General features: G+C 32.8%; 1 protein-coding gene and 1 pseudogene across 1 annotated transcript in view; one reads left to right on the top strand and one right to left on the bottom strand.

The window, feature by feature from the left end:
- The window catches only part of CCDC171 (coiled-coil domain containing 171), a 256,342-nt gene that overhangs the window by 173,884 nt on the left and 68,599 nt on the right, over window positions 1–13,859 (top strand). Inside the window, exon 25 of the mRNA XM_025051395.1 lies at window positions 12,720–12,851. Coding sequence (XP_024907163.1) covers window positions 12,720–12,851 — 132 coding nt within the window. The remainder of the gene's footprint in view (window positions 1–12,719; window positions 12,852–13,859) is intronic.
- On the bottom strand, window positions 2,930–6,082 carry LOC102878837 (annotated as a pseudogene).

Genomic DNA, 13,859 nt, shown 5'->3' with positions numbered 1-13,859 from the left:
TGAAGTACTCAGGTTGGTGCAGAAGGTTAGCATGTAGACATGCCAGCATTCACAGGTTTATTTTTCTGGCCACCTTGGACTATCCAGTGGCCTTTCACTGTCTTGGAGAAACTAAGAGTAGTACAGAAGAATGGTTCAGGCTCTTTCACGGTCCGGTAAAAATGGCTGTATCCATTCCAAACTCTTTAGCAAAGTCAACCTATTCACATTTTCTCTTTCTTTTTGAGTCAGTTTTGGTAGTTTGTATTTTTCAAGGAATTTGTCTATTTCGTCTAGGTTATCTAGTTTGTTGACAAACAATTGTTCACTTTCTTAGAATTGATTTTATTTCTGTAAGGTCAGTAGTATATCACCACTTTCAGTCCTGATTTTAGTAATTCATTAATCTTTTTTTTCTTGGTACTTCTAGGTGAGGTTTGTCCATTTTGATGATCTTTTTAAGAAACCAAATTTGGTTTTCTTGACTTGCTCTATTGATTTTCTGTTTTCTTTTTCATTTGTCTCTGCTCTGATCTTTTTTATTTCCTTCCTCTGTTTTCTTTGGGTTTAGTTTACTTTCATTTTTCTACTTTCCTAAGACAGAGATTAGGTTATTGGTTTGAGATCTTTTTTTTTTTAATGTAGGTATTTACATCTGTAAATTTCCACCTGAACAGTTTTCATTGCATCCTATAAGTTTTGCTATATTGTGTTTTTGTTTTTATCTATCTCAGAATATTTTCTAATTTCCCTGTGATTTCTTCTCTGACTGATTTATTGTTTAAGAATGTGCTGTTTAATTTCCAAAATATTTGGGCATTTTTCTCATATTTTTTTTACTGTTGAGTTCTGATGTAATTCTGTATGGTTTGAATAGATATTTTGCTGGATTTCAATTCTTTCAAGTTTTAAACTTTTTCTTGAAGTTTGCTGTATGGTCCAGAATATGGTCTATCATGGTGAATGTTACTGCACATTTATAAAAAAGGAGTATTATGCTTTTGTTGGATATTCTACATATATCTGTTATGTCTGGTTGTTTTATAGTATCGTTCAAGTCTTCTAGTTCCTTGCTTATCTTTTTGTATAGTTGTTTTATCCATTAATGAAGTGAGATTTTGAAGTCTCCAACTATTATTGTTCAACTATTTCTCCCTTCCGTTTTGTCACTTTTTGCTTTATGTATTTTGGGATCCTGTTGTTAGGGTCATACATATCAGGAAATTGTTATATTTTCTTGGTGGATTGACTTTTTAATCATTATACAATCTTTTTTTGTATCTTATAAAATTTTTTGTCTTAAAGTTTTAAGTTTAAGTTGTATGATATTAATATAACCACTTCAGCTCTCCTTTGGTTATTGTTTGCATGAAAAATCTTTTTCTATCCATTTACTTTCAACTGATCTGTGTCTTTGTATCTACGATAAGTCTCTTGTAGACAGCATGTAGTTGAATCCATTCTGCCAATCTCCAACTTTTAATTGGAGAGTTTAATCAATTTACTTTTAATGTAATTGGTGATAAGGAAGGACTTTTGCCATTTTTTCTATATGTAGTTTATCTATATTGTTCTTCAGCTTCTGTATTAGTCCTCTCCCTTCTTGTGTGTGATAGGTAGATCTTTTCTAGTATAACATTTGATGCTCTTCTCTTTTGTTTTACTACATATTTTTAGTTATTTTTTTAGTGGTTGCTTTGAGGATTACAATTAACGTCTTAATTCACAACAATCTAGTTTGAATTAATACCCACTTAGTTTTAATAGTATACAAAAACTTTGCTCTTATATAGCTCTAGCTCCCATTTATGTTGTCCTTGTCACAGATTACATCTTTATACATTGTGTGCCCATCAACATAGTTTATTATTAATGTTTTATGTAATTGTTTTTTAAATCATATAGAGAAAAAAGACATTAACATTAGTACTGTCTTTAACAAAAAATACATTAGTACTGTCTTTCATATTTACCTATATAGTTACCTTTACTAGTATTCTTTATTTCTTCATGTGGATTTGAGTTACCTTTTAGTATCCTTTCATTTCAGACTGAATCACTACCTTTAGCATTTCTTCTAAGGTGGGTCTAGTAGGAATGAGTACCCTCAGCTATCATGTAGCTTGAAGTGGCTTAATTTCTCCTTCATTTTTTGAAGAATATTTTTGTTGGATATAGAATTATTGGTTGACAGTGCCTCCCTTCCCTGCCTCCCCCCTACCCCATTTCAGTACTTTGAATGTATCAACTCCAAAATTTCTATCTGGTTTCTTTTTATACTTTCTATCTCTTTACTTATATTTTCCCTTTTTGGTTTCCTTTGGTTCATTGCACATTATTTCCTTTAACTCTTAAAGAGTATTTAAAATAATTGATTTAAAGTTATTTGGTGGTAAATCCAATATCTAGGCTTCCTTAGGGACGGTTCTTATTTCTACTTTTCTTGTGTATGGATCATACTTTATTTCTTTGCATACTTTATAATATTTTGTTGAATAAAGTATATTCTGAATATTACAATGTGGCAACTCTGGAAATCAAATTCTTCCCCATCTCTAGTGTTCATTGTTACTGGCTACTCTAGTAGTGGTTGTTTGGTTAGTGACATCTCAAAACTAATTTCGTAAAATCTGTATTCTTTGTCATGTGTAGCCACTGAAATATCTTCTGTTAATTTAGTGGAAAGCTAGTGTTTCAACAGATTTCTTTAAATACCGAGATTCAGATGTTTTTTCCTTGATTAAGCTTTTGTCTGGTTGCCATAATATTTCATTTAGTTTCCAGAGTTCTGAAAAAGATGATTCTAATAAACTTTGCCAGTTTATTTGCTGCTTTTGTGGAAGATCTGGCTTTTGGAGTTCCTTCCTCCACATTTTTGTTAATATCACACACTAATATATATATATATTTTTCCATTGAGGCATTTTATTTGCACGTATCTATTACAGTCCTAGAAAAAGAATCCCAGGATTTTCCGTCCTTTGTGTTTTCGTCTTGCTTCTTCATGGTCCATGAGGCCTGCTAAAGTTGTCAGGACAGTGAAACCAACTGATAGGATGGGAACAGATTGTTCTGCCATTTTTCTAGATCTTTGAGTTGCATATCCAATCTGGGGCTGATGATTGTTTAACCCGACGGATCACTCCACACTTGTTTAGCATCTGGGGCTGATCACTCCACACTTGTTTAACCTGCCGGATCACTCCACACTTGTTTAGCCAATTTTCCCAGCTCTGTGATCATCAGTGTTTTCAGATTTGCCAATGTAACCATGCTTCGTCTTCACAGTCAGAAACCAGACGATGACTTTGGAGCACGGCCTAATAAGAACCTGACATTTACCTCTCTTTGCAACATTGTTGATGCTCTTGAGTGCATTGGCCGGAGATTCACGTGTGCCATTATGGTGGCATGGAAAGATCACACTACTATTATATACTTTTATTTTACTAATAACTTTACCAGCAAAAACCTTCTAATGTTACTGATAATATAGATAATATAGGAATTGAAATTTTTAAAAATTAAGAGCCTCTTCAAACATTTCTATTGTGTTGGAGTCAAAGTACAATAATTATATTGAAATTATTTTCAGGATAAGGTAGTGACTGGATAGATAGGATAATGCCTGGATTACTTAGGATTAGGTATGAGAAAATTAAGTTAATTGTTTGTTTCCACTTACAAAGGTCTTGGCAGAGAGATGTCTTTGTTTACTATAACTGGGGGTGAAAGTAAGTAGATTTGGGTAAAATTTGAATGTAGAGAAGAATCTGAACATTTTTGGTAGTAATTTTCTTTTGTAATTGTTGAATTAGTAATATGGCTGGATTCTTTTAGAGATTGCTTGAGTTCTACAAGTTTGGTAAAATTACCTGAAATGTTTCCTATGTATGATCGTAGTGTATTATAAACTTTAAAGTTGTCACTGAACATTTACTGAGAGGTGTTAAATACCTTTTAAGTAAATTGTTTAAATGGTAAAATAGGAAGTCATAATTCAGAAACCTCAAAAGACTGTCTAGAAGACCTTGCATATATGAATTCTCTAAATTTATCAGGCTGAAATGACACTGGAACAATAACCAGTGAGTCACAGGAGATTTTGCTGAAGCCCTTTTGGATTTGTTTCTGTAGTAAAATTATTTAAAACTTCTAAGCCGTCATAAAACACAATATTGACTATAAATAGTTGAGCCTATTAATGCCTTTTGAGTGTATATTATGTGCCAGAAACTGTACCCTCCTTGGGGAAACTGTGTATGTGTGTGTGCGTGTGTGTGCACACGTGTGTGTGTGTGTGTATCTGTATATATGTGTATATACATATATATATCTCCTAGTCCTTCCCTCAAGGTAGAGACACAGATAATTCCAGTATACCATGGTAAATATGCATCCATAAGATGCAGGTCTATATCCATTTAGATAGGGTGATTCATCAATGAGACATACTTAGAAAACCCAAGAGTGAGCTGGAGGTTTCTTAGGAGAAAATTAATGCCTGAATGGGGCTTTGAAGTGTGAGGAAAGATGGTAAAGGCATTCTAGCAGAGAGAGTAGCATGTGCCAGTGCATGGAAGCATGAATAGCCAGATAGCCTCAATTGAGCATTAAATGCAAGGAGAGTATGAGAGATGAGGCTGAATGAGGCAGCTGGAAGCCAGGTCCTGAAAGAACTTTTTTGCCATTCCAAGAACCTTGAATCGTTTTAATGGAGACAATTGGGAATAAACTAGGGTGTAGCTAAGGAGTGATATGGTCAGATTTCCTTATTGAATTTGTACTCTGTAGGGCAGATTTGCAGACTGGATGTAGTGAGTAAGAAAGGGGTTTTAAGAGCCATGAATCTGTAGGCTAGATGAGGGCTGGTGAAGATCTGAACCAGGATAGTGATGGTAGGTGGTGTTGAGGAAAGGATGTGAAACTTACTTGGTAAAATAGCATATTTAGTAAAATAGGATAAGGGGAGGGAGGGTGATTCCCAGTGTGAGTAGTGAGATTAACTGGTGTTAGAAGTACAAAAGAGCAAGTTTATTTGTTTGCTTTTTTCAGTAGGGTAAAGGGAGACAGTGATGAGTTTTGTTTTGGAAATACTGAGTTTAAAGTAATATGGAGTGATCAGCAGGATATGTGAGTCAGATAAAGGTTTGAGATTGATTAACGTAGTACTTTCTGGCAAAGAAAGAAAGCGATATAGCAATTGACAGAAGAAACAAGACATTATAGATAAGTGGGAGGCTAGGAAATGCATTTTGAGAGATTAATTATGCCGCTAGAGTTTGAAGTCCTTGAGGGATGGAATTCTTTACCTGAATTTTTATATCCTCAGCATCCATCACAGTGCCTGGTACCCAGCGGGCACATAATGAATGTTTGTTGATTGAGTCAAACTTTTATCATCACCCAGTCTCTAAAGATAACTAAAGCCATCTCTAGATTCCAGTGCGAGTCTTGCTGATATTGTGACCTGCTTTATTTGATTTCTAAAAATAGTGTGTGTATTTACTTTGCCTAATCAAGAGCTAGAAGAGAAAGCCTAAATTTAATTTTAAGAATGTCTGTCTCTAGGAAATAGAAGCATACTAACAATGAATATAAAAGTACTAGCTAGTTTGATGCTTATGAAAAATAGAAAGATGATTATTTCTATTGTTAGAGTGAATTGTGGAACGGAATAGAGTCAAACAGGATCTGACAAGTGAAAACTCTACATAGCCAAATCTTTAAATGTGATTTTATAACCTTAAAAATGGTTAACCAGAGTATTTGACAGTACGTAGTTATCTTTGATTTTTAGTTTTTTACTACATTTATAAGTAATACAAAGACCATAGAATATTTTTTAATTTATGAAACTGACACTATTTTAAAAATTGAAATAGTGATCTCCTGCCTCTAAAACCTAATTTTTAATGATTCATTAATGACTCTCTAAAATGTTACTGATGATCTTTGAACTCCTTTCCATTCTTAGCTTCTTGATCCTGCTTCTGAAGATCAGCTGTGCAGGACGTACAGGTGTTAGCACAGCTGGTTCGCTGATGACAACTCTGTCCATATAGCTGTCTTGTGTGTCATCATTCATATTGTTCAGTGTCATTCTGACCTAGCCAAGCTAAAAATGGTACTCTAACTCAAGAGGGATTTAAAAACCTTGACAAACTGAAGATAAGACACTACAGAATGTCGTGTACAAGTGCTTAACTGTTTTTAGCTTAAACACACCTAAATAACTAATTTCAGCATACCTCTGTCTTTCTTGTTGAAATAATTTACCCTGGGAAAGAAAGTATCTCTGTGTGAAGGACTGTAACAGTTCATAAATACATTTCTCTATTCTCAAGTATGGGTTTTGTGTGTTTTAAATAGCTCAAGGTCACAGCAATCTGTTTGCGGGGTACATTCTGTGAAATATAACCTGCTCTACAGATTTATCCTGCTGTCTAGTGCCTTTATAAACTGTCCATGATTAAATCACTCTGTGTTCCAGCTTAATAATTTGATTTGAGGGTTCAGTTTTTCAGATCCTTAATTGGAATGTAGCCAGCGTGATAATTTGATTCAAGAGATCAGTTTTTTAGTTGCATAATTGGGATGTAACTATAATGCATGGGGTGGTTGTGGTGGTGGATTTTGCCTTCTTTTCTGGTGACAGCAGCTGGCAGTCATTGGAGAGTTCTGGCTCTGTTCCAGAGTTGTAGGTGAAGTTAAATAACCTGCCAGTGAAAGAAGGCTAGTTTCCCACATCTCTCTTTTCATATCGAGTGTCTGTGCTTGCTGCAGCACCAATGGAGTGCCCGCTTCTGCTGAGAGAGTGCCAAGGTCTCCTTTCCATAGGTTTGGAGCACAGCAGGAACTGTTGCATATATCTTGGGACACCCTAGTTTGGAGATCTTCCATGTGAGATTGTGACCATTATATAAGGGTGATTGCTGCACAGGTAACCTGATTCTCAGTGTTACACTTGTATGCGTGTTGGGGAAGGAGGAGAGCAGGGGGTAGAGAAAACATGATTGAATGAGAATGCTCGCAGGCCCAATGAAACTACTGAGGAAAATAAGGATGTTTAAATAATCGTCTCTCTCGCTTATCACAAAAATCCTTTTATGAAACATACTTTTACTAAGATTGCCAGACAAGGGACAAAGAAAAGGAAAAAAAAAAATTAGTGTTATTGTTTAAGTAGGAAAATGAAAGAGGTACCAAAATCCTAAACAATTTCCTCAAATATTAACTGTTCATTAGAGATATTAAGAAGCATAGTTATTTCGTGTTAAGAACACTGGATTCAGTAGCCTCATATTAGGGTGGCAATAGCTATTTCACAAGGTAGATGGTAGAACTGAGTGAGGTAGTGTGGAGAGTACTTTGAAAAGTATGTTGTACTTTTGGAAGTATTAATGGTATTATTACTAATAGGGATAGTATTGTCCTCTATCCGTTTCATTAATTAAATAGTTAGGGAAAAAGTAAGAGAAAGTGAGAAATATCCATTAAGCTATAACTATCTAGTTCATGAATATCATTTCCATTGTGTTGGCATGCTTTAATCCTTGCTTTTATCACTAGGCACATACCAGAGTCCTAGAACTGTCTAAATATCTTTTTTGTTGTTGTTGTTATTCTCTCTTTCTACTGCCTTCTAGAATTTGTGAGTTTGGAATGACATTCTTATTACTTACTAAGAGTGTCTGTATGAATAGCATTTTTCTTGCTACTAGTGTTATTACAGAGTATATTTAACTGGCGGATTCATTTGTTTTTCTATTTACAAAAGGCTCTCCAGTATGACTATTTTACTTGTTTAACCAAATTTTCTGTTGATTAGATATAAGAATTGGTGATCAGTAGTTGTGCCAGGAAAGTGAGACTCAGTCAAGTTGTATACTAGATTATGTGAACTTCAAAATACATCAGGAGTTAGTACACTTATTTTATGAAACACTAGGAAAAAGGAGCCAGAAAGTGTCTGAGATGACACTCTGTGTTAGTGATATAAGGTTGACTTTACTAGAGATTGCTCATACATTCTCTGGTGAGATGTGGTCATTTTAAGAAACTTTATAGATGGTGAGAAATACTGTCTTTCCTTCTGTACCTCTAAGGCAGAGATGGCCAATGTTTTCTTTAAAGAGCCAGATAGTAAATATTTTAAGCTTTGTGGACCATATGGTTTCTGTCTCTACTCAACTCTGTCATTGTAGCAGGAAAGCATCCAAAGACATACATACATAAATGAATGACCATAGCTGTGTTCCAATAAAACTTTATTTATAATAACAGGCAGTGGGCTGAATTTGGTTCCTAGGCTGTAGTGAGTCGACTGCATACTGCTCTTTACTACATTTGTTGAAAAATAGGGCATAGGCTGCTCTAAGGGTGTAGGATAAAAAATTAGGATAGAGAAGGGAATGCAACAAGGTATCAACGGATATGGAAGGAAGTACAGAGGAAGGATAGGGATAAAGGAAAGCAGGGAATGTGGAAGCAAAGTAAAACACTAACACAGAGTGGTAAGAATGGAGGTTACAGGAAATATTGTAGAAGTCTGTATTTGATGGGATATTTCTGATAAGAATGTTTATTTTGAAGTATTAGAAACAATAATAGATTAGAGAAAAATATAATTTTAGATAGATTAAGAATGTGATGTAGAATCCTAATATCAGTTACATTTCCTAGGCATTCAAGATGCAGGCATTATATACATTTTCTTACACATGTTCTTAAGTGTATCTGGAATTTTGATCTACTACTTGCTACTTCTCCTTGGTATATTATTGATAAAAACATAGCTAGTAGTACATTTCATGAGGTGTTTTTTTTTTTTTTAATTGGAACATTGGGTCCAGAGGAATTTAGAGCTGTTCATGATACAGGATGCAGCTTCACATTTTGAGAGTTGAACAGCTTTCCTAAAAATGACTAATTTAATTTAATAGTTGATATATCTAGGAGAAATAGCTTTTTTGGTGTTATGGTTGGAGTATAGAAAATTAGAAAACAGGTTGGTGTCTTGTAAGTAAAGGCTAATCAAAGGAATAGAATAGTACAACATGGATCTTATGAATCACTGAATTCTGGAACTAGATTGCTATAAAAAATAAATATATATTTTGCAACAATATTTTACTTCTTAGAAAGTTTCATTTATTTTTCTCTGTACATCTCTTGTATAGTATATCTATTAGAAATATCTGTTTTCTGAAACTAATAAGAAAAGGAGAATGTAAACTACTCTCTAAAAATCAAAATTTTAGAGTGGAGTAATATAGTTATCTTTATTCTTTGTCAAAATATGAAATTGTACAACTTTTATAGAATGTTATAACAATGTATACAATTTGGCAATTGAGATTTATATTATGAAATTTTATGAAAAATTCATTAAATGTTAAAAGTGAGCTGTTAGCAATGTTGAAGTAGAAAAACATTGTATATATATTTTTTATCGCTCACATCTATAAATAAATCAATGAAAAGCGTATAGTATCTTAATTATAGGATAAGTAATGATGTGCTGTAAACAGAATTAAAACTGTCTTGAAATTATATTTAAAATGAATTTGAAATGTAAAATTATAATCCATGGACAGGTGACAATGGTTATTTTAACATTAATTTGCATTAAAATCTGTATTTTAAAGAGTGAACACATTTTTCCTTTAAGGGAAAAAAATAATTTTATTGTTCTAATATCGTTAATTCAAAACTTTTGACAGTAAAAGAACTTACTTTAGATTCTCATTTTTGAAAGGAATCATTTTGTATCCAATGGGTAGTATTTCCTAAAAAAATCCCACTTATCTCTTTTCTGATTCTAGTTGCTTTGTTCTCAGCCTGCCTGTTCTATTTTTTTTTCATGAACAAATTTAATGCAATAAGGGGAGAGTCCTTTTTCTATGTTCTGTGTTGAATCTCTGCCCTGTTTATCCTTGTTCACACCCTGAAATTCAAACTTGCCTTCTTCATTCTTTCTGAACCAGTCTCCCTTTTACCCTCTATTTTTTCCCCCATTCCTTGTCATGTTTCTTTCTTGCTCCTTTGCTGTGCCATTATATTTTTACTTGTCTTACTGTCACTGTTTTGTATTCTCTGAACATGATGCTTTCACTTCCTTGACCCATTAAAATAAAGTCATTCTTAGCCAATCCTTTTTTAAGATTTAAAAAATACCTTTTTCTAGAAATATTGGGAGAACATTTTAGATGCCTGCTCTCAAAGTTTTGCTGTAATTTAAAAGTGGAAAAAATTCTTAAATTTTAGTAGAAATATTTGTGATATTACATCTATTTTATATCATGGTGGCACTGTCAACATTTGACAGATAATTTATAATTAAATAACAGTATTAACATATGCACATGAGTCAAATAATATAATTATGATACTCATTATTAGGTTTAGCAAAACAGCTGCATTTTGAGTTTTTAAATCTAAAATAAAGAATTTTTGGTTTGCCAAATTAAATAATGTTGTAGTGAAAATGTTAATTTCATAATAAATTTCAGTTTTAAATGCCAAATGCCCCACCTTAATTTTGTTCAGAAAGCTTATTTAGAGAATACGAAATGTGGCTTACTGTTCCTGTATGTAAGCTTCATCCAGCTTCACAGAAGTGTAGTACCTGGTGTGAATAGGGTTAAAGGACCTCCAGTGCTAGCACTGTGTTGTGGATTATACCTACATTGCTCCTAGTACCCTCACCCGCCTTTGTCCGTATTCGCAATCTGCTTTTGTACTTTGACATCCAGGATATCCCTAGTGAATTTTGTCATAGAAAAAAGAGAATCATCAATATCGCAGTTAAACTTGACTTTCAAAGCTAATAGTATCTCATTTGGGGGCTCAAATTTAATAAATTTTCTTTGATTCTTGGTGAGTTTTTAAACATCAAACAATGAATTGGCCAGGGTGCAGTAAAATATTTAGATCTATTGACTATGGTTCAGAAGGGTAGAAGGCAAAACACCAGTGGTTTGATGTTGATAAATTCTCAGTACCTTAATCCACATTAATGTTTTCTTTTATCTGACTGCACATTGGTGACCAAAAAAAAAAAAAAAAAAAAAAGAGAAAGAAAAGTTATTCATACATGTAAAATATAAAACCTAAAACAAATATATTTGTAAAATATGATTTATTCTATAATGTTAGGTAAGTTTAACAACATTCTCATACTGACTAGAGACTGGAGAATATTTGTTACAGATAAACATACGTTCTGAATTGGAACTCCATCATGCATATAATACTCACACTATTCTAAAAATTGCATTATAGTGTATGTTTTACAGCATAAACTTTGACATTCACTTATTGACAGATATTCTTCAGATCAACTTAGGAATAGAAGGATTTTAATAGACAAGCATGAACAATTAAATATGTCATATATTTGTATGTATTTGCTGATTTAAGGAAACATTATATTGTATGATAGTTTGTTCGTAAAATAAAAAATAATTTAAGCTGTTTTACAAGTTGCCAATATAGAAAAGAAAAATGAAAGACAGGTTTTCTATCGTATATTATTGCCAAGTTACATTTGAAGTTGCTCAGATAAAAGTAGAGATTTAAATCCAATTACTTGAGCAATTAATGTTATTTTCTATAGTTCTACCCATTTTGACCTTTGCTAAAAGTCATAAAACTCATAAAAAACTCTTTCTATTCTGTGACTTTATATGTGGTAGCAAAGAGATAAATTTTTAAAATCAATTCAGGCATAAGGATAGTTAGAAAATATGCCTACATATGAAAACTACTATCATTAATCCATATGATTAAAAATGAGATTTATTGATCTTAAAAGCAAACTAAACTGTGGAATTGTTAGGGATTTTACTGTTTGGAAATTAAAAATGAAAATGTCTATTTCTGAATGTTTTATATCTAGTATTTGTATCATAAAGGGAGTATTTTCTCATTTTTCCAGAAGGTGGCAGTGTAATATCAACTCCACGTGATATCTATACTGGATAGAGAACTGGTATTTTTCCTGTATCTGTGAATTGTTTGTATTGTTACTTTTCTGAATACTTAAAATAGAGTACAAATACTACCGATTTTATCCATTATCTTATTTAGAAGTTGCATTACCAAGTTGGTTTATATGTATTTAATCAATAAGACTCAAGTTTAGTAAGAGTAAAAAGGGCAAACAAATCTCTTGCTGGTATATTTTTAAGTATTCTTGGGTGTCGAGTATATTTGTTTTTATTTCAGGATACCAATTATTGAAGTTATTTTTCAAAGACTAGTACCTAATAATCACCTTGTCAAATATATATATATATACGTATATCTATATATGTATCTATCTCTCTATATATCAGTTAATACCAGTTAAATTAAACATCTTATTAAGAAAGTGATAATAATTAGGATGTTACTGTTTGTTTTTTATTTTGTGGCTGTTTTTTCCTTCTTTCCTTATTCTTTTCAGGGTGCAACAGTGAAAAATAATTCAGAACCTCTTGATCAGAAGAGCTCTAGTGACTCTTCTTCCCTCCCTCATTTCAAGCAGGAGGATGCTTTTTCTTCTTAACATTCTCCCCCAGCACTCCGAATTAGAGATTTATTTGCAACGAAAAATCAATTAGTCCTAAATTTATTCATGGATTTCAGGTCCAGCGATCAATGCAAGTCCACTCAGTGGGCTCAAGGGGACCCAGTTCATCCCAGTTAATGTGTCTGAAGGGGAATTACCATTGATGCTGTTTTTTTCCCTTTAGGTCAGAGATCAGATCTCGCTGTCACGGACTGCGGCAAGTAGGAATGACTTCACCCTGCAGCTACCCAAACTGCACCTGGAGACCTTTGCAGTGGAGGGGCTCAAGGGCAGGCCAGAGGTTGTAGCGTGCCAGGTTAGAGTCTAAATAACATTGTTTGCTGCTGAGACGTGTGGAAAAATAAATTGCACTAACTGGAGAGAATGAAAGCCTCAAACTATTGTGAATAACATAAAGGAGATGCAAAATTTTTTTTCTTCATTTTTCTTCTGTCGTGTAACACTGTATTAAACAAATAATTGTGCTTTTTTTTAAGCCTCGATCCAGCCTATTAAGTAATGCAGAAAATTATTTTTTTTAACAAGAAAAAATATGTCTTTTATAGATAAGTATAGTATTAAAAGAATACTTTTTTCATCAGGAGAGGACAATAAGATGCTAGGCTTTTATCTCTTTAAGCTAGTCTCAATTTGTAGCTCTTACTGTTTTTTTAAAATAAATCACTTTAGGTAAAATTATCGAGAGAGATATTTGAAAATTTTCAGTGTTAATTTCAAAGTATAGCCAACATTTCTTACGTGGTAATTTATTTAATTTCAGCAAATCTAGAACCTAACTGTACTTTGCAATGTAGAGTATTTTCCCCTTTAATGATTAGTTTTAATGAACATTATAATATGTGCAAATTGGGTTATTTCATTTATAAAACTCAAGCACTAAATCACAAAACCTCAAATAATTTAAAAATAATAAAGATAATTATTTTTTAAAACAGTCATTTTCAGATGCTGCAGGTATCTTTCTATTCTAGGTTATATTGTGTCATGATCTTTTTTATAGGGTTAAATTTTTTTTTAATTTAATTTTTTTAATTCAGTGTTTGCTTTATTCTTTTAATGTCCAATGCCTTTATTAGAAAAGTCTTTGAACATTATCTAAAATATAGGGAGCTCGATATTTCAAAAGAGGTCGTCCTTGTTCAATAGCAGCCTGGATTTTGCAGTGTATTTAAAAGAGCAATATCTCTCAAAATTCAGTTTCTGTTTCACATTTTGAGGTTTAAAATAAACTTTTTCATTCTTTAATTTTAAGTTTGTGGAAAATTAATGTCAGTCCAAATGGAGCTATGTTAATTTTCCCTAC

This window comes from Pteropus alecto, unplaced genomic scaffold, assembly GCF_000325575.1.
Source record: "Pteropus alecto unplaced genomic scaffold, ASM32557v1 scaffold95, whole genome shotgun sequence".
NCBI lineage: Eukaryota > Metazoa > Chordata > Mammalia > Chiroptera > Pteropodidae > Pteropus > Pteropus alecto.
This window is presented reverse-complemented; position numbering and strand designations above follow the sequence as displayed.